Raw genomic sequence first — 20,508 nt, forward strand, 5'->3', positions numbered from 1 at the left:
TTTCTTCATAACACTTTCCACTCAAACGTTCAGCACAAGCACAGAACCCCAGCTGGCACACCCCAAAATTATCCAGGTCACTAGGGTGTAGCAGCTGTCCTGCCAGAACCATCAGTGGGCTCCACCACACCTCATTCCTTCCCCACTCATTCTTCACTCCTGCTACCAGAGCAGGAACTCTCAGGAAAAGTGCTGCACTGTGTAGGGCTGTATGTGGTAGAGATGAGAAGTGTGGGAATTGCATAATACCCAGATTGAGCACTACCTTGCTCAGGAAGATAAATCAGTTATCTGCTTTACAGGGATTAACTCTGTCTCTTGCCTTAAACATCAGTCTAGGAGATTGTCTGTGTGTGTTGTATATTTTGTTTAACATGTACCCAAGGGGTTTGAAGTCACAGGCATCTACTATGGCCACTTCTTTTCCACTAATGCAGGCTAACATTCGTGCCAGTAATAATCTTCCTCATTTCTTAACACTTACTTTGACTAAATAGCCATATCCTCATTTCTTGCCATTTATATATAAACAATGTATAATGGGTAGTTATAATTGTTTATATGTCAAAGGACAGAGAACGGAGGAATGGCTAGTATCGAGTAGCATTGTAATTTTCAGGAAAGGCAAAAGTGCCAGCTGGTGATCACAGTTGCTAAATGAATGATATGGTCCAAACATTTGATGCAAGCTCATTTATGGAGCTGGAGAACCTTCATGTGGGACAACAAAACAGTTTTATTTTCATATTTGAATCACATGGCAATTAAAATAATTACAATAAAGTGAAGTGCTGGTATTTTGTAACTTAAATCTTTAAAAACACCCACAGTTCTTGTTCTCTTTTAAAGACACGAGTTAGTGTCTACATTTTGCACCTTATTATGCTAGACAAGCACTTTTAAAGAGAGGCGCACACAGGAAAATGCCCCGATAGAAAATATGCAAAGACAAACAATTTTGTTGTCCTCCTCAATGTTATTGATTGCCTTTTGCAAGCTGGAATTGTCTCACTGCTGCCTGTCCCTTTTACCCATCAGAATTTTGGCATGATGAGTTTTGCAGCATGCACATAAGCTGTACTTAAGGCTATGTTAACAGTCCTGATAATGTATCTTCTAGGTTTCCTCTACGCTCAGAACAGTACCAAACGCAGCATTAAAGAGCGGCTTATGAAGCTCTTGCCCTGCTCGGCTGCCAAAACGCCATCTCCTGATATTCAAAGCAAGTTTTATTTTTCACTTGATTTTGTTTTTAGGTTTGCATGTGTCACAAGTTGTACTTTTTAAAATTATGTTATTAACTGCTCATTTGGGAGACAAGATATCTGCTAATGACTCAAATGATCTACTGATGTTTCAGAGGTAATTCTGGAGGGGTATGTAAACTCTCAGCATTTTTATCCTTGCTCAAATTGATGTCAAGGTGTCATTGCCATGAATAGCTGCTGTGTATTTTTCCTCTGAAAGCTAATTAAGAATTAGGGAGACAAGATGAGTGAGAACTTTTTATTGGACCAACTTCTGTTGGTGAAAGACAAGCTTTTGCGCTTACAAGTTTGAAATCATCCTTTCACCAATATAATTTGGTCCAATAGATGATATTACCTCACTCACCTTGTCTTTCTAATATCCTGGGACTAACATAGCTACACCAACCCTGTAAACAATTAAGAATTAGGTCACTGGATAAAGGAAATGCTTGGTCTGTGTGTGGGACAAAGGTGTTAATGGTTTTTAAACTGCCATTTATGGCCAGCCCATAGAACAATACCAGTATAACTGGTTCTGGGGGGAAGCAACTGTAACTACTTAACAGTGAACTGCTTTGGAGGTAACACTTTACAGTGCATGTGTGAGAGAAAGAGAAAAAGAGGGCAAGAGAAAAAGGACACTATCTGTGAAAGAATAATTGCTCAGCCCCACCTCATCCTGGTATTGTATATGGGCTAAATTGAATAGAGGTAAATCCACTTTAACAACAATAGGATCTTCCTCTATAAATTGGTTAACATAATAATGGGTTTAAGAGTAACTTTTTGGCCCCAATTGTGAGCTGGTCAGGAAATGTAGACCTGGGAGTCCCCTTCGCCAAGCCCAGAATTTGAGAGTTGCAGAGCACCTACGCTGGCCCTGGTGTAACTTTAAGCAGCCTCAGGGGCTATTCCAATTTATAATAGATTTCCACACCTACCAATGGGCTATTCTGGCAGCCCAAAATAGCTGGAGCACTGAGCAGTCTCTCTCTGCTTCCTCCCACACAGAGAGCTTGCCCCTACACTGGGGAAGGAAGTGATACTGTAAGGCAGGGGTGGGCAAACTTTTTAACCTGAGGGCCAAATCTGGGTATGGAAATTGTATGGTGGGCCATGAATGCTCACAAAATTGGGAGTTGGGGTATGGGAGGGGGTGAAGGCTCTGGCTGCGGCTGTGGGCTCTGGGTTGGGGCCAGAAACGAGGAGTTCGGGGGGGGGAGGTTGAAGGCTCTGGCTGGGCTTACGGGCTCTGGGTTGGGGCTTGAGATGAGGGGCTAGGGGTGCAGAAGGGTGCTCGGGGCTGGGACCAAGGGGTTTGGAGGTGGGAGGGGGATCAGGGCTGGAGCAAAAGGTTGGGGAGTGGAAGGGGGTCAGGGGTGCAGGCTTCAGGTGGCACTTACCTCAAGCAGCTCCTGGAAGTAGCGGCATGTCCCCTCTCTGGCTCCTACGTGGAGGTGCAGCCAGAAGGCTTGGCGCACTGCCCTGTCCGCAGGCACCGCCCCTGCAGCTCTCATTGGCCAGTGGGAGCTGCGGGGGCGGTGCTGGGGGAGGAGGCAATGTGCGGAGCCTCCTGGCTGCCCCTACGTATAGGACCTGGAGGGGAACATGCTGCTGCTTCCAGGAGCTGCGCTGAGCCATCCCCTGGCTGGAGCGCCAGAGCGGGACAAGCCCTGGACCCCGCTCCTCAGCAGCAGCTTAAGGGCTGGATTAAAACATCTGAAGGGCCAGATGCGGCGCCTGGGCCATAGTTTGCCCACCCATGCTGCAAGGCCATTATGCTAGTCCTGTGCCACTTAGGAGAACCCTTTCTGATGGGTGGAATTCCCAGCTGGAGAGTGCTGGAATGCTTTCTTTCCCCTTTGTCATAGGAATACAGGTCTGTTGCAACTTACGCGCATTTAACATGTGCAATTTCAGCTTTACACTGAAGGGCTGGAGTCCGGGGGACAGGGCCTCAAGTGGAAGAGGCGTGGTCTCAAGATTTAAAGGTTCTGGGGCACCAGCTGTGGCTGGGAGTCCCAGGGCCTTTAAATCACCAAGGGGGCTCCCAGCTGCAGAGGTGGCTGGTAGCCCCTGGGGCGAACTAAAGGGCCCGAGGCTCCAGCCACCGTGGAGCTCCGGGCCCTTTAAATGCCAGCCCCAGCCCGGCTGCCAAAGATGCGGGTGAGATTTAAACGGCTCCTCCAGGCTCCCCACCGTGGCGGGAAGCCCGGCGGAGTCCTTTAAACGCCGCCCACAGCTCCGGCGGCGGTGCCGGGGCCAGCATTTAAAGGGCTCCTCTGGGATCCCCACGGCGGCGGGAGCCCGGAGGAGCCCTTTAAATGCCCCCCCGGCCCTGCCGCGGGAGCTGCGGGCGGGATTTAAAGGGCTTGGGGATATAATTTTCAGTATACGTGGTTTTTGCTTTACGCGATAACCGCAGAACGGAACCCCCGCGTAGGATAAGACTTGCCTGTAGTACAAAGTTTCCGGAATGCAGCACAGAATCAGAGGCTGTGACTGTTGTATGGAGCTTGGGTAAGAAATCTATGGGTCAGCATGGAAAGGAAAGGTTAAAACCAACAATTGCAGATGGTGTGATACTCAGTTGGAGGTTACATAGTATAATTGGAGAGGATAGAAAGTTTATAAACAAACTGGAGGAAACAGACAAGAGACAACAGAAAAGAGAGAAATAAAATCAAGTGAAAATAAGCAAAGATTAAAAACCATAAAAAAGAAAGAAAAAAGTGAAAACAGATTAGGGATAAAAAATAACAAAAAATAAATAAAAAGAGGCAGTCAAAAAAACCAAAAAGATAGGAGAAAATAGTTAGAGGTTTAATGCAAAGAGGAGGAGAAATAGGTTGAGGTTAAGAACAATTAAAAGTGGAAGTTAGGTTTGGAGTTGATAGAAAACCTTTTACGTTGTATTCATTCATAAGTTGTCTCACTACAGACCGATCCTGAAGAGTATTACTCACTTGAGTAGTCCCATTTAAGTCAACAGGAGATAATATGGTCCAATGGATAGGGCTCTAATATGAGTATCAGGAGACTTGGGTTTCATTCTTGGCTCAAAAACAACGAGGAGTCCGGTGGCACCCTGAAGACTAACAGATTTATTTGGGCATAAGCTTTTGTGGGTAAAAAACCCACTTCTTCAGATGCATGGAGTGAAAATTACAGATACAGGCATATGAAGAGAAGGGAGTCACCTCACAAGTGGAGAACCAGTGATGACAAGGCCAATTCAGTCAGGGTGGATGTTGTCCACTTCCAATAACTGATGAGGTGTCAATACCAAGAGAGGGGAAATTGCTTTTGTAGTGAGCCAGCCACTCCCAGTCCCTATTCAAGCCCAAATTAATGGTGTTAAATTTGCAAATTAATTGTATCTCTGCAGTTTCTTTTTGAAGTAATTTTTTTTGTTGAAACATGGCTACTTTTAAATCTGTTATTGAATGTCCAAGGAGATTGATGTGGTAACATACAAAAGCCTATAGGAGACTGTGATACTTGCCCATCTTTACAAAAAGCTTTGCGACCTAAAGCTGAAAAGACCTAAACATTGGTATTAGTCATGACTATAGGTTTGCAATTTAAGTTGTTTAGAAAGCAACCTTTCTGTATACCTGTGAAGAGCCTAGCATGCTTTTTGCTGCTATATAAATAAAGCTTCTGTTTTTCAGGGTTTATTAATTTCATTTTTCAGGGGTTATTTTTGGCAATTTTTGAGGTTTTTTTGTAAATGTCCAAAAATCAGGGAGTTTGGGGGCTTTCTCTGTATGTATGGTAATGAGTAATCTCTTTGTAATGTTCCCTAGTGTGGTTTAGCATGTACTGTTTCAAACAGCAGTATATTAAAGTGCACTAGGGAACCTTTAGTGTCTAGCAGGGTCTACATAGACCAATTAATGAGTAATATGTTACTGTGCTTTAGAAATCACACTCCCTTAGTTCACATTACTGCTCCATGGAGACCAGCCCTTAGATACAAGTAATGATTTCCAGTGTTTATTGGATAAATATTGATTTTGGTGGGAGTTTTTGTATCAGGGTGTCTTTCAATGTTTATCAGTTAAAACCTAATATTATAAGCCCTACATGCAAGTAATAGTAATCTGCCCTCCCCCCAATAAAATAGATTGTTGCACAAACAAAAAAAAAATTTAAAACAAGTTTTTTAGCATGAGACTTGCACTTGTTTGCTAATAAATGGTGGTGTCCACCAAGTAAGGCAAGTTGAAGTAAAACTTACATAGAAGTTCACTGTATTTGGGAACGGAATATTAAAAAGGGAACATGGAGTCAGTATATCGCTTTGTACTTTAGTTAGTAATATAGCACTAATTTTAAGTGTCAAGGCAACTGAAGACACCCATCATCACTATTTATTATCACCTTTTGACATAACTGCTATTTGGTTTGGCCAGACAGCATTCCAGAGTACTAGAAAGAAAGTGAGCATTACCAAAACATAATTTGTTTTGTGCATTGTGAACTCTTAAGTGACTGTAAGGGATATAATTTCAAAACAAGTACTTGATGACCATAAAAACAGGCGTGCACACAATTATGTGCGTGAAATCTTAATTTCTTTGATCAACTCAGATAATATTGCATGGAAAATAGATAGATACTTGCATGCATAAAGGCCCCAGTTCAGCATTCTATCCCTGTTCAGCAAAACATTTAAACATCTGCTTTATTTTAGCTATGTGCTTAATTCCCATTACCTTTAATGCAACTTAAACCCAGGTTTAAAGTTAAGTACATATCCTTGCCAAGTCTCTGAATTTTTACACTAGTGACATGCTTTTGGATGGAGCTGGAGCCATTCTTGCAATGACCCAAGAAGCTCCAGCCCTCTGATGGGTTGTTGGCCTCTTAGGGCAGAGTAACAAGTCAGAAATGCTGCAGACAGAGCTCTCTCCCACCCAAAGTATTCTCATATGAGCAGGGAAGGAGCAGAAAAAGCCCAGCCAGCTCAGGGTGACTCTCCTTCCTCCCTTCCTCCTTTGACCAACCGGTCCTTCTACTCTGTCACTCTCCCTCTCCCTACCCTTCTCTGCAGCACCCAGCCTGGGAAGGGGTAGAGTAGAGTGAAGAACTGGGGGAGCTGCCCCCACAGCCTGGAAGAGGGAGAAGAGATCCCACTGCACTGCCCTCCTGGGCATGGGAGAGGACCAGAAGTGAGGCTGGGGAAGTTGAATTGATGCTGGGAGTAGAACTAATATGGGTGGGCCGAAGTAATGCGCTGAAGGCCGGATAGGAGACGAGTAAATGTGGGAGTGATTGCTTGTGCAGCAGGGGCCAAAATCACCTGACCCAGTACATTTGGGAGAGAGGGCCACATGAATTGTCACACAGTGAGAATAGGTAGGGAAGTTCAAAATCAAGACAGATTTCTTTCCCTCACTCCCACTCCCCTCAAAAACCAACACAAGATGGTCTTTCTTTAAAAAAAACTCTTACAAATTTTTGGGATCTTGGTTGGCAATACTTAAATGCTTTGCTGAATGAAGTTGGACTTAAGTACGTGCTTAAATGCGTTGCTGAATTGGGACAAAATTGAGGGATGATGTACAGAAAATAGGTAGTTATTGTGCATGCTGTCTGGAGAGGCTCACAAGCAAGAATATCAACCTCAGACAGTCTGTGAAGAAGCAGGCCACAAACCCCAAACTGGTTATGAGTTCTATACTTAGATTTGATCAACCAAGTAACAAGTGTAAACTCCTCAGGTAATATACATGGAGTCACAGACAGTCCCCATTGGCATTTTGGGCTATCTTGCCACTCAGGCAAGGTTGACTTTGTGATAGAACATAAGAACAGCCATACTGGTCAGAACAAAGGTCCATCTAGCCCAGTATCCTGTCTTCTGACAGTGTCCAATGCCAGGGGCCCCGGAGGGAATGAACAGAAGAGGTAATAATCAAGTGATCCATCTCCTGTCGCCCATTCCCAGCTTCTGGCAAACAGAGGATAGGGACACTATACCCAGGGGCGGCTCTACGTTTTTGGCCGCCCCAAGCAGTCATGCGCGGGAGGCGCCCCGGAGCCGCGGGAGCAGCGGACCTCCCGCGGGCATGACTGCGGACGGTTCGCTGGTCGCGCGGCTCGGCTGGACCTCCCGCAGCTGCGGGCGGTTCGCTGGTCCGGCGGCTCCAGTTGAGCTGCCGCAGTCATGCCTGCGGGAGGTCCAGCCGAGCCGCGGGACCAGCGAACCGTCCGCAGTCATGCCTGCAGGAGGTCCACTGGAGCCGCGGGACGAGCGCCCCCTCCGCAGTCATGCCTGCGGCAGGTCCGGTCCTCCCGGGGCTCCGGTGGACCTCCCGCAGGCATGACTGCGGCAGGTCCGCCGGCCCAGCCTGCCGCCCCCCCCCGGCGGCAGGGAACGCCCCCTACATTTTGCCGCCCTAGGCACCAGCTTGTTTTGCTGGTGCCTAGAGCCGCCCCTGACTATACCTGCCCACCCTAGCTAATAGCCATTAATGGACTTATCCTCCATGAATATATCTAGTTCTCTTTTTGAACCCTGCTATAGTCTTGGCCTTCACAATATCTTCTGGCAAGGAGTTCCACAGGTTGACTGTGCGGTGTGTGGAAAAAAAACTTCCTTGTATTTGTTTTAACCTGCTGCCTATTAATTTCATTTTGTGGCCCCTAGTTCTTGTGGTATGAGAAGGAGTATATAACACTTCCTTATTTACTTTCTCCACACCAGTCATGATTTTATAGACCTCTATCATATCCCCCCTTAGTTGTTTCTTTTCCAAGATGAAAAGTCCCAAGTCCCAGTCTTATTAATCTCTCCTCATATGGCAGTCGTTCCATACCCCTAATAATTTTTGTTGCCCTTTTCTGAAACTTTTCCAAGTCCAATATACCGTTTTTGAGATGGGGCGACCACATCTGCATGCGGTATTCAAGATGTGGGCATATCATGGATTTACATACAGGCAATATGATATTTTCTGTCTTATTATCTATCCTTTTCTTAATGATTCCCAACATTCTATTCACTTTTTTGACTGCCACTGCACATTGAGTGGATGTTTACAGAGAACTATCCACAATGGCTCCAAGATCTCATTCTTGAGTGGTAACAGCTAATTTGACCCCATCATTTTATATTTGGGATTGGGATTATATTTTCCAATGTGCATTACTTTGCATTTATCAACATTGAATTTCATCTGCCATTTTGTTGCCCAGTCAACCAGTTTTGAGAGATCCTTTGGTAGCTCTTCGCAGTCTGCCTGGGACTTAACTATCTTGAGTAGTTTTGTATCATCTGCAAATTTTGCCACTTCACTGTTTACCCCTTTTTGCAGATCATTTATGAATATGTTGAATAGGACTGGGCCCAGTACAGACCCCTGGGGGACACCACTAAATTACCTCTCTCCATTCTGAAAACTGACCATTTATTCCTAGTCTTTGTTTCCTATCTTTTAACCAGTTACCAATCCTTGAGAGAACCTTCCCTCTTATCCCATGACTGCTTACTTTGCTTAAAAGCCTTTGGTGAGGGACCTTGTCAAAGACTTTCTGAAAATCTAAATACACTATATTCACTGGATCTCCCTTGTCCACATGCTTGTTGACCCCCTCAAAGAATTCTAGCAGATTGGTGAGGCATGATTTCCCTTTACAAAAACCATGTTGACTATTCCCCAACAAATTACGTTAATCTATGTGTCTGACAGTTTAGTCCTTTACTATAATTTCAACCAGTTTGCCCAGTACTGAAGTCAGGCTTACTGGCCTGCAATTGCCAGGGTCACCTCTGGAGTCATTTTTAAAAATTGTCATCACATTAGCTATCCTCCAGTCATTTGGTGCAGAAGCTGATTTAGATGGTCACTTAACACAAGAGATCACAAAATACTCTGAGGTTACTCTGAGTCCCAAGGGACCAGTCACTTACCCAAGGTCAATTGGTACCTTTGATCACACACCAAAGATAGTGCTTTAGCCAGTCCTGTAACAAACTAACTAAAGGTTTATTAACAGGGAAAAATAAATGAGTTATTTACAAGGTTAAAGTAGCCCGCCCCCCCCCCCCACACACACGTTAGTCTTAAATTCTAAATGATGATAGAACTTCTATAATAAGCAAACTTTATATGTCTTTTAGGGCTAACCCAAGCTAAACAGTTGGGGAATCCTTGTTTATGCTTATGAATTCAAGCAGTATAGGAATAATAAGCTCTCCTCAAACAACATTTTTATTTCCTTCCCCCAGGATTCAAGCTGTGATGGTACCTTTTTCAGGGCTGTGGAGGAAGCAGTCAACAAAGTCTTTTGTCCACAGTGGCCTCTCTGATGTCTGTAGACCTCAAAGATAATACCTCTTGTGGTGAACTGGTATTTCACACTTGGTAATTCTTCTTCTGTGACTGTGGGGGACTTATAGTCTTAGCAAATATTTTTATAGTTACAGAGCAAATATTTCAATATTCCCCTATACCATGGGATACAGATATTATAAGTAGGATTTATACATGCAGCATCCTACAAGCATTCCATAAAGTCTAAACATTAGATACCTACATAATAACTAAACATTACATACATACATAATATCTGTTTTAATTATACTAACATACAGGTGAGCCAGATTGGTCTCCAGCTATGTATTTGTCAATGTTCAGGGAGGCCCAGGGCCTTGGCATGAGCTGGCATCTGGTCTGCCAGCATCACACCTGTGCTTGAATGCTTTACTGAATTGGGGCCAAAAATGTACCAAAAATGAATAGTTTTTGTGCATGCAGTTACTTGATAGCAATATATACATTTGGATTTTATGTACGCAAATGTGTGCATACGTAATTTGGGGCGCACAACTTAGTGCCCAGCTTTTGGAAATACTTCTCTAAATGCCACTGTTTAAAGGGTAAGTTTGTGTGTTTTATATTGCTGTTAACCTTTTCCCTCATTTGGTGAACTGAAAATTTTTCAAAACGTAGCTCATCTGGCAAATAGTTTCTGAAACCAGTGTAAAAAAACCACTTAAAAATAGAAGAGCATTACAACTGTAAAAATACTTCACATAAAACTTTAAGGGGTAAATGTGTGCCAGTTTCTCTTTCTTAGGTCATTTAATATCTATCCTGACATTTTCTGTAGAAAAACCAATTAAATACTTTAAGTCCTTACACTCCAGGATCTAGAGAATTGATATGGGCGGTTTTAACTTTCATTAATGCCGCTATAATTATGAGCCCTTTGTATATAAATACATATACTTGCACACAGTTTCACTGCATATTTAAGAATGTAGGTTTTCTGCCTCAGGCCAGGTCTACATTCTAAACTTACATCAGTAGAACTACATTGCTTGGGATGCAAAAAATCCACACCCTTGAGCGATGCAGTTATATCGACCTCACGCCCAGTGTAGACAGCACTCTATCAACAGGAGGGCTAAGTAGCATCTTCACTGAAGCGCTAAAGCAGCATGGGTGCACCAGTGCTGCTGCAACGCTGCAGCGTTTTAAATGTTTGAGTGCCCTCAGACCCCAATTTGTGTGATTCTGTAGCCAACATATGGAAAAAAAAAATTTAAAAGGTACTGTGTTCTAAATGTAACACCAGATAAATAATATTTCTGAAATACAGCACTTTCAATCAGTGTAATTTGTTCTTTATAAAGAAGTCTCACTTTGGTCTTGTTTACTGAGAAGTTTAGTATAAAAGAATACAGAAATACAATGTGACAAGTGTATTAGACTAAATTTCTTATTAATATGGAACCATCATCACCACACTATTGTCTAATATAATTTGATGAATCATTAAAATGCAGTATACATTTTTAGTGTTAAAGAAAAACCCAGACAGTGTTCAACATTTCAGTGTCTGTGTTTGCCTCTTGCCTTACCATTTACTGTATAGATGAATTGATCTTGTATTAAAGCTAGTAAAGTCTCTTTAGGCTGTCAAATTGTTCACGAATGGCTGCTTAGAGTGTGCATTTCTGGCAAAAGTCTGTAAGTGCCTAAGGTATGGCCTATTTAAATGTGTAAATAGTCACCAGGACATAAAGTACTGGTAACTTTTCAACAGTTGCTTGTTCTCAGGTTGATTCTTTATTCCGTTTAATCTAAACACTAAATTTGACATGTAATTAGTGGAAGATTTCAATAGTGTGAATGCAGGTGACCTTTAAGGCCTGGTCCTTTTCTTCCATTGTGATAATTAGTAAATATAACATTCCTATATAGTATAGATTAATTTTTACATATAAGGGAAAGATTTGTTTTTATGCAAAATTATAATATTTGTTCAAAAATAAGTCCTTGTAGTTTGGGGGTAGGGAGGCACAAAAGTAGCCTTTATGTTCTCCATTCCTTGGCCAGCTATGTGCCAGCCCCATCTTTTAGGGTTCATTTGTCAAGCTTTTCTGTGCTACCATGAGGACTAGAAACTTACTTTGTTTGAAAAAGGAAACTGAAGTTCTCTTTCAATCCCGTGATTCCAAGAATTGGGCTTTAAGAAAATGACCACATATCATCAGATTTATGATAAAATTATGAGTTAGCTACACCGATGATAGGCTGAAAAGTGGAATTTCTTAAAGAACTTTATAAACAGTAAAAAAAAGAGTAATAAGTAATAGCATAAACCTCTAAGGAAATCCTTGGGTGCTGCAAGAAGAATTTTTTTGTCTTCCCTGTGAGTAAAATGCCCCAGAATGGGACTATTGGGAACCATGTTGTTGAAAATTCCATCTTCCAGATGAAGAGTAAAATTGAGGCGTACCCTTGTGTTCACTGAAGATTCCTTGATACTAGTGGTATTCTACTGAGTATGTTGGCTAAATTTTAAACAGGGCGATGTTTTTATCTGTTGTGTAACAAAATTCCTTCTTATAGGTTTGAATGACTATGTCACTGTTCATTCCTCTTTATAGACACTCTTGTGTAATGGTGCTGACACAGATAAGTAATGGCTTGGAGAAACCAAAAATGCAGATTCCTGAAATCCAAACACATGCTTCTCAGGGTCCTGTTATAAAATGTGGGAGTTTTTTAGGAAAAGACTGGATCTGCTGTTTGATACTGTAAAGTGTTATTATGCCACTGGAAGAATACAAAAGTCCTGCTTCTGAGGAACTTATCATGTGATCCTTAGCCATATTCAGCACCCTTAACTTCCACTGAAGTCAGTGATTGCTCAGCACCTTTGACAGTCAGACCTTTAATGATCAAACTGACATTTATTTCCATGTAAGCAGCATGAGGCTGTAGAAGTCCTTCTACTGAATTAATTCCTGTGCACAATCTTTATACTGCAAACGAGTGTAAATCAAATTTGATTTTTGTAAAAATGTATCACTTAGACTTAGACCTTGCATGACAAGTTCCAGCAAATTTTCACAGGCCATTTATCAAGAAAATTAGGGTTTGTAATGCAAGTGCTTACAAACTCCTGAATACTGAATGGCGGAGCTTACTGGTTCTTGTATTGTAAGAATGCAAGATTTAATTTTCAAATGCAAATTGGAAGATTTGAATTGCATTGGGGAGAAAAAAAGCCTTTAATTTTTAATTGAAAATATTCTAATCTTCAGTGTGCCGTGCATAATCATTGTCATAAACCAGGGTAGCATGTTACTGCACTAATTGGATATAATGGCATCTATAAATAAGTGATCTAAGTAGAACAGTTTTTTGCTTCTTAGCAAGAAAAATCTTTCTGTACACAATGAGAGCTGAAAAGTTTTGACACGAGCATCTTCAATATATAAAGTCAATATATGTAGAGAATACAGACAGAACATCTAGACAAAGGAGCAGGCTACAGTGAAGATATAAACGCCTGATGAGAATCAATTTTTGATGTCCCATACTGTTTCTGTCCTGCATCACTGACATCCTATTTGAATCAAATCACAATTTCTAGAACAAGCCTTTGTCACCATCATGATGATAATGGATCCTAAAATACTGGAGTTATATTTTGGAATACAATTCCTTTCCTAAAAAATCTACTGAGGTAGTAACTTTTTATTCTAGGTGTATTAGGACCTTAGATATCTTGCACAACTGTGTACTCCTAGCATCACACAATTTAAAAGGCCAAAATCATCCTTCATTTATTTCTATGCAAGCCCAATGACTGTAAAGGAATGAACCAATCAGCCAAATCCTAGGCCCAGTTGCTACTGTAGCAGGTAGTCCTCAGAAACTGCGGAGCTTGATTTGGCATCCAAACTATACCCAACAACTTGCAGAGTCTGAGCATAACAACTAATTTGCTTATAATAGAACAAATTGCACTCATCCTCATCTTTGATAGGGAGATGAGGCTTGCAGAGACACTACAGATTCCGGCATACAGTAATCCATCTCTGGACTGAACAGAGGCTGCTCAGAATGAGATGCATCATTGTATCCTGAAAGCCTTAGTCTGTGTGTACCTCATTTCAATATTTCAGATGTTGGTGGCCACATAGTACATGGTATCTTTTGGCTGGATTGGGGCTTGGAACCTGCCTTTCAGCTACCCTTGCCATAAGTCTTACCTCCAAGGCATCACCAAATGAGTTGTGTCTGATGTTACAAAATATTTTTTTTTAAATATCTCTTTGAGGCAGTGATTCTGGAAATGACACCAAAAGCCTGGCAGCATAAACCAGATGGAAAAAAAGAGGAATCATGGGCACTAGAGCTGGATAAACAATTGCTTGCAAATAAATTATTTAATGAAGGTTGCCGTTGTGAATCATTCTGAACAGGATTGTCATTCTTGAAAGGATTTTTATTTCTGTGAATTAATTCTTTATCTATAGGTAGTTGCTAAAGACTTCAGACATTGGCACCTAAATCACATAATATTATTTTTACTTCACGACTGGATGACTGAAACGTTTGAGCAGAGGAATAATTATGAACAGTGAATAATGAATACTCTTGTTTGCACACAAATACCCTTATTTTCGTGATAATGCTGGTGTTTATATGAAGAGCTGCCATTCCCCTAAGTACAGTGAATGCAAATTTTTCCATGCAAATGTTCCAGAACAGTGGAGAAAAGAGGGCATGAGCATAACTGAAATGATCAGCTGTTTGAAATGTGAACTAATGTTTGGGAACACTGTTATTACAGCTCTATCTAAGGTTACCATAGCAGCTGAGCACCTCATAATCTTAAATGTATAATATCCCTGTGAAGTATTCACATTTTGCATATGGGTTTCTGAAGCACAGGAAGACAAAGGGACTTGCCTGAGGTCACATAGAAAGGTCTGCAGTGAAGCAGAGAATTGAACCCTCATCTCCCAAGATCTCAGCTAGTGCCTTACGCATTGGACCATCTGGTGGACACCAAACATTTCCAAAGCTATTCACATTTTTAAAGCATGTTTTTCTTCCTTTCCTCCTCCCAAATTCTTCTTTAAAAGTTAGATCTTCTGTTCTAGTGCCAGCAGCACTAGAAGACTTGGCAAAACAATGCAATTACATTAAGTGGTACAGCTGAGTTTATAGTAGTCTTGTGTGTGTTTATATATTACAGGGGATGTGCTGTTTTTTAAACTGGGGTTTCATTTTTATTGTTTGGTTGAAATCAACGTCCTGATGCCAGATTTCAGCCTGGCAGCTGGAAGTCACTGTTATAGCAAATGTCAGAACAAAAAATGGCCTGGCAGTGAGAGCTTCCTAAAGTGTAACACTACTTAAGCAGTGATGAGCTGCCAAAATACTAACAACCGGTTCCCTCCTCCTCAACTCATGAGGGGGTCATGCCCCCCCCCGGGGACTCCTGCCCCATCCAACCCCCCCATGTTCCTTGACAGCCCCCCCCGGGACCCGTACCCTATCCACCCCCTTCCCTGTCTCCTGACTGCCCCTTGCCACCCCATCCAACCCCTTTTCTCATTCCTGATGGCACCCCGGGACCCCTACCCTATCCAACCACCCCTTCTCTCTGTCCCCTGACTGTCCCTGGAATCCCTACCCCTAACTGCCCCCCACCGCCCCATCCAACCCCTGCTCCTTTCTGACTGCCCCCCCTGGGACCCTTGCCCCTGTTCAATCCCCCTGTTCCCTGCCCTCTGACTGCTCCGACACTAATCCACCCCCCCAATTCTCCTGCCCTCTATCCAACACGCCCTCCCTGCTCCCTTACCATGCTGCCTGGAGGTGGGGGCCCAGCTGGGCTGGGGCTGGGACCGGAGCCACCCGGCTGACGCTGGGGCTGGACCAGGGGGCCGGGCAGGAGCCGCACTGCTCGGCCGAGGTCGGGGCTGGGCAGGAGCTGCGCCGCCCGGCCGAAGTCCCGGCCGGATCCGGGGGCCGGGCAGGAGCCGTGCCACCCGGCCGAGGTTGGGGCCAGACCTAGGGGCCGGGCAGGAGCCGCGTCGCCGGACCGGACCCGGGGGCCGGGCAGGAGCCGCGTCGCCGGACCGGACCCGGGGGCCGGGCAGGAGCCGCGTCGCCGGACCGGACCCGGGGGCCGGGCAGGAGCCGCGCCGTGCTGCCCGGCGAGCTCGCAGCTGGACCCGGGGGGCAGCAGCTGTGCCGCCCCGCCCCAGGGTCCGGCCGCGACCTCGCCGGGCGGCGTGGCGCCTGGAGCCCTCCTCCCGCTGGCGTCCCCACCCTCCAGCCCCGGCCCCAGGTCAAGCTCACCTGCAGGAAGCCTCTGCTTTCTTCTCAGCCCTCCCAGGCTTCCCATGGGAACAGCTGATTCGTGGGAAGCTGGGAAGGGGGAGGAGAAGCCGGAGGAGCTTCCGAAGAGGAGGCAGAGGCGGAGTGAGGTGAGGTGAGCTGGGGCTGGAGGAAGGGTAGGGAGCTTTTGTTAAATTTAAAAGCCCTTTTGGAACTAGTTGTCCCTCCAGGAACAACCAGTTCTAAACGGGCTTCTAAATTTAACAACCGGTTCTTGCGAACTGGTGCGAACCGGCTGCAGCTCACCACTGTACTTAAGTAATATATTTTAAGAATGTTTGATCATGGAAAAATAGATTTAATAACATTTCCCAATAATACTGTATGGGCATTGGGCCTTCTGAACCAACGATGTCTCTGCATTTTGTGTTTTGTATGAGCTAAGAATTGTTATGTATGTTTGTTTTTTGTTTTTTGGCTCAGATTACATATCTATAGAGGGATCAACTGTTACACTAGAACAAGGTAGTGAGTTTAATAAATTTGTCCCTAGAACACTACAGAAATTGCACTGTGCTGTGATTTCAAAATACCGTGAAACTTTTTTTTTCTTTTTAAACATGTCTTTTGCTGGGATCAGCGGCATGAAGCAACAATACAAGTCTCAGCAAAGTATTTGTCGTGTAAAGGCCTTTGCCGCAACTTTATTAAACTTTTTACTGTGAAACTTTAACTCAAACAAGTTAATCAAATGGTTATCTTCCAGTTCTCACTCCTTGTAATCTGATGCTCTGCTGGAAGCCTTGAAGGTCTACAAGTGCTCAAGTTGGCAAATCCCCCAACTAGCTTCCCACCCATGTAAAGACAGGACTATCCAGGAGGCTACCTTGTATCTGTATACATCAGTAAGGTCTACCTCAGTTATGAAACACCAACCCAGTGATGTCTTACAGAATTCCCCAAATACCACCTTGGTCTTTAGAACAATAGGCCAACACATACATGCTCCAGCCCAAAGCTGCAAACCCCCATTCATTAACTAATCAATGGGTTAGACAGAAGATTCCTGTAGCTAGATCCTGGTGACAATGCTACTTTGTGAAACTTGAGTTATTTTTGCTATCATAAAATCATAAGCATTAGAGACAGAAAAGGACCTATCCGGGAGGTCATGCATAACCTTCAGGATTCTCCCTTGCTGTGCATTATTATTATTTAATGTTTATATTATGGCACTGTCCAGGCATGCTCATCAGGATTGGGTCCTCATTGTATGAGGTGCTGTTCAACCATAGAAGTAGACACAATCCCTGCCCTAGTGAATTCACTATGTCCTCTTTCTTCAATGTTGTAAATGCCTTTTTCCTAAAGACTCTAATTTAATATTTCTGTTTATGCAATGAGCAGGTATTTCTGTGTCACGTATATTCTTGTTGAGCTTTCTTTCTGTTCTGTAGACAGTGTAGAAGATGAAATGGAAATAGCCACCGTGCGGCATCGGCCTGAGGCTCTTGAACTGCTGGAAGCACAGAGCAAATTCACAAAGAAGGAACTTCAGATTCTGTATAGAGGATTCAAGAATGTAAGCACTTTCTTTCTGACTTTATTGTCACCTTAAGCAGCGTGCAACCCACAACAAAATCAGAAATGGTATATGAATGGAATGCATAATAAAAGTGTTTGTGGGTTTAAATAACAGGATACTATGTATCTGGTCAATTTAGCAAATACCGTGTTTGCCATAAACAAGATAAGATGTTCAAGGTATGCATAAGCTTGACTGTTCAATTTGTAGGAGGTTTTTATAGTTGGTGGTTAAGTACTGATAGATGTTCTCTAGATAGGCAAAAGTTTGCTTAATGAGAAATTAAGTCAAACTCTGGATAGAAAAACATCAGAAATGTGTAGAAGTTCTGACCCAAATTTGGCTCAGGCACCAAGTTATGGTCCTTATCTCTACAATAGACTAAATCACAAACCTAAATCTGAACATCTTCAAACTGTGTGAAAGTTTGGAAATGGGTTTGGAGGTAAACTGTGCAGCTTAAGCCCATCTCAAAGTTTAATAGATGTAGAGTTTTAGAGACAGAAATGGAGAAATGTAAAGAAGAGTGGTTAGACCGTAGACTCATATTCTTGTTCTCCTAACTGTCCCATTGATTTGCAGTGTTATTTTTAGCAAGTTATTTAACCTCTTTTTGCATCGGTTTACTCAGCAGGATGATACTATCTACCTCACAGAAGTAATGTGAGGTTTAATTAATTAATGTATATGAATCGTTTTGAGATTCTTACATGAGTTACTATGTAAGTGCAAACTTTTATTAATGTTCCTAAGTGGTCAATTGTTGTAAACCTTAGTATGAAACAGGTAGTGGCTGTAGCCCTGATGTACAATTTTCTGTGTTTCTTTGTGAATTTCAAATAGGTTTCTTTTACAATCACTGGATTACATAAGCTGTCCTACTACTAGCTATTTTAACATGCACAAATTAGTCATTTTTAACCAAAGACATGAGGCTTGTTTCTCCACTGTCTTCTTGCACCTTATTTTATCATTTAAACCTGTGCAAAGTGGTTATAAAACAACATCAAATCAAAATGGTAGTATTTTGCACAAACTGAATCAGAGGGAATTACATGTGCATAAAGCAGTTATTGGCCCACAGAGCTGAATGAAGTTATTTCTGAGTCTAAACCCTTGAGTGTCTACCAGAAAGTATCAAGAGCTGTGTTTTTTTATTTTTGTTTTTTGTTTTAGATTATTTTATGAATGCTTTTATATGACATTACATGCAATTAACATTGAGCCAAGATCCTTGATTTTAAATGAGCTTGAATAATATGAACTGGAGTTGCACACCAGTAATCAGTGAGCAATTTCCAGTCACTGAGCTGAGTCCTGTGTTCAGATGAATGCAAAAATATATGCAGCCTTCTTTTATGGCCCTTTTGATCTAGTTTTTCTTTTGACCTTCACTTGACATTTACTATAAAAATGAAATATAAGAAGTTAGATGCAGTACCACTAATAGCATACTGATAGCACAATGACAAAATGAAGGAATAATATTTTTTTAATGGCAGGCACTCGGAAGAAACAGTAAACCTTACAGATTTCAGCTTTCGGATAATCTATAATGAAAGAAGTCTAGCTGAAATTTCTTCTTAAACAAAAGGTTTTCACTGAAAAATCCAAATGCAAATAAAATACAGTCAGACCCTTAGGGCATCCTGACTGAATATCATTCCTGACACCAATGGGTATCAGACATTGGTATTGTAGTGATTAAGAGTGATTGCTGTTAGCTTTCCAACTTCTTTAGATAATTAGAGAACATTCCCTTGTTCTTCACAGTATTCTCTAGCTATTGCAAATCCTGAGGTAATGTTCTCTAATTATCTAAGGCATAATTGGAAAGGTTTTAAGAGCTGTAAGGTGGGCAAATTGAGGCTCCCTATATGTTTCCAAAAGAGCAGTTTCTAGCTTTTTGAGTCTTTTTGGATCTGAATATTTTCTTGAACGTAGAAACATGTATGTAGAAAGTGTTGGTTATAAGGAAATATTATGAGGATTTTCAATAAAGCCTAAAACAGGAGTTCCATCCCTTACTTGTTTTCCCCTTTTACATTCCAAGATGCATCAGCTAGGTTTTATCATGGTAATACATCCTTCCTCAGATATTTCATTCCGTTATCGTCCATGATAATCCAAGAGATGCAAGTTTTGAATATCTGGAGTTAATGAGCATGAGCTGCAGTTTTTCTTTATTCAGTTTATAAACTGAATAAAGAACTTATCAGTTGTCTCCAAAACTGCTGCAATGGATATTTCGGTCTTACAGACTGTTAGGAAAGTAACATCTGCCACAGCAACAGAAGCTAGCCAAGCCACAGAATTCAGAACTGGATTCTTTCCAAAGTTCACAGTTGAATCTGGGGTTTCGTTTTTATACATTGTAGTAATAAATTCTAGCTGCAAAGTTTGGTGTTGGGGCCAAAGATCCCCAACTTCCTCATAGCGTGAGTGGATCAAGTGCACCTCTACTACACAGATATCTTGCATGTACTGAGCCACAAATATTTGTCTATTCTATCATCCTTACATAGTTTATCAAATGGAGTTCAAGCAGCCTTAGCAGGTACTGGACACCAATGTTGTCGTCAGAATGCTTTTGCAAATTTGACTCAGGATATTTTAGCCCTTGTGCTGATTGGCTGTTTGTTCCAACCACATCCTACACAGTCTTTGTCTCACTCCACCTGCCCTCCATGTTCTCCTCCTTCCTTGTCTCCCTGTTCTCTCCTGCCCCATCCCCCTTACCTAACTCCCTTCAGTGTCCCTACTCCCTTCCTTTCTTCCCCTTTACCAAATCTCCTCCTAACAAAACCATACACACAAACAAAAATGTGGCACCAGCATGACATTTGCAAACCATAAGTCTGGTTCTTTTCATTTCCCCCACGCCTTGTCTGTCGTGTATACTCAGGGTTTGCCTGAGTGGGAAAGTTATATTGGTATAAGCTAAGTTGTGAATTTAAATCAACATAATTATACCAATGTAAACCCCTCCACCCCAGTGGAGACTCTTATTCTTATAAAAAGGAGATGGTGCCTTTTTCAGTTTAATTTATGTTGCTTGTGGAACCTA

At 42.4% G+C, this 20,508-nt stretch overlaps 1 protein-coding gene across 3 annotated transcripts in view; it reads left to right on the plus strand.

The window, feature by feature from the left end:
- KCNIP4 (potassium voltage-gated channel interacting protein 4) overlaps window positions 1-20,508 on the plus strand; it is a 764,317-nt gene that overhangs the window by 648,989 nt on the left and 94,820 nt on the right. For all 3 annotated transcript variants that reach the window (XM_045019171.1, XM_045019170.1, XM_045019172.1), the window contains exon 2: window positions 17,314-17,438. In XM_045019171.1, coding sequence (XP_044875106.1) covers window positions 17,314-17,438 — 125 coding nt within the window. The remainder of the gene's footprint in view (window positions 1-17,313; window positions 17,439-20,508) is intronic.

The sequence above is a fragment of the Mauremys mutica genome, chromosome 5, assembly GCF_020497125.1.
Source record: "Mauremys mutica isolate MM-2020 ecotype Southern chromosome 5, ASM2049712v1, whole genome shotgun sequence".
Classification (NCBI taxonomy): Eukaryota; Metazoa; Chordata; order Testudines; family Geoemydidae; genus Mauremys; species Mauremys mutica.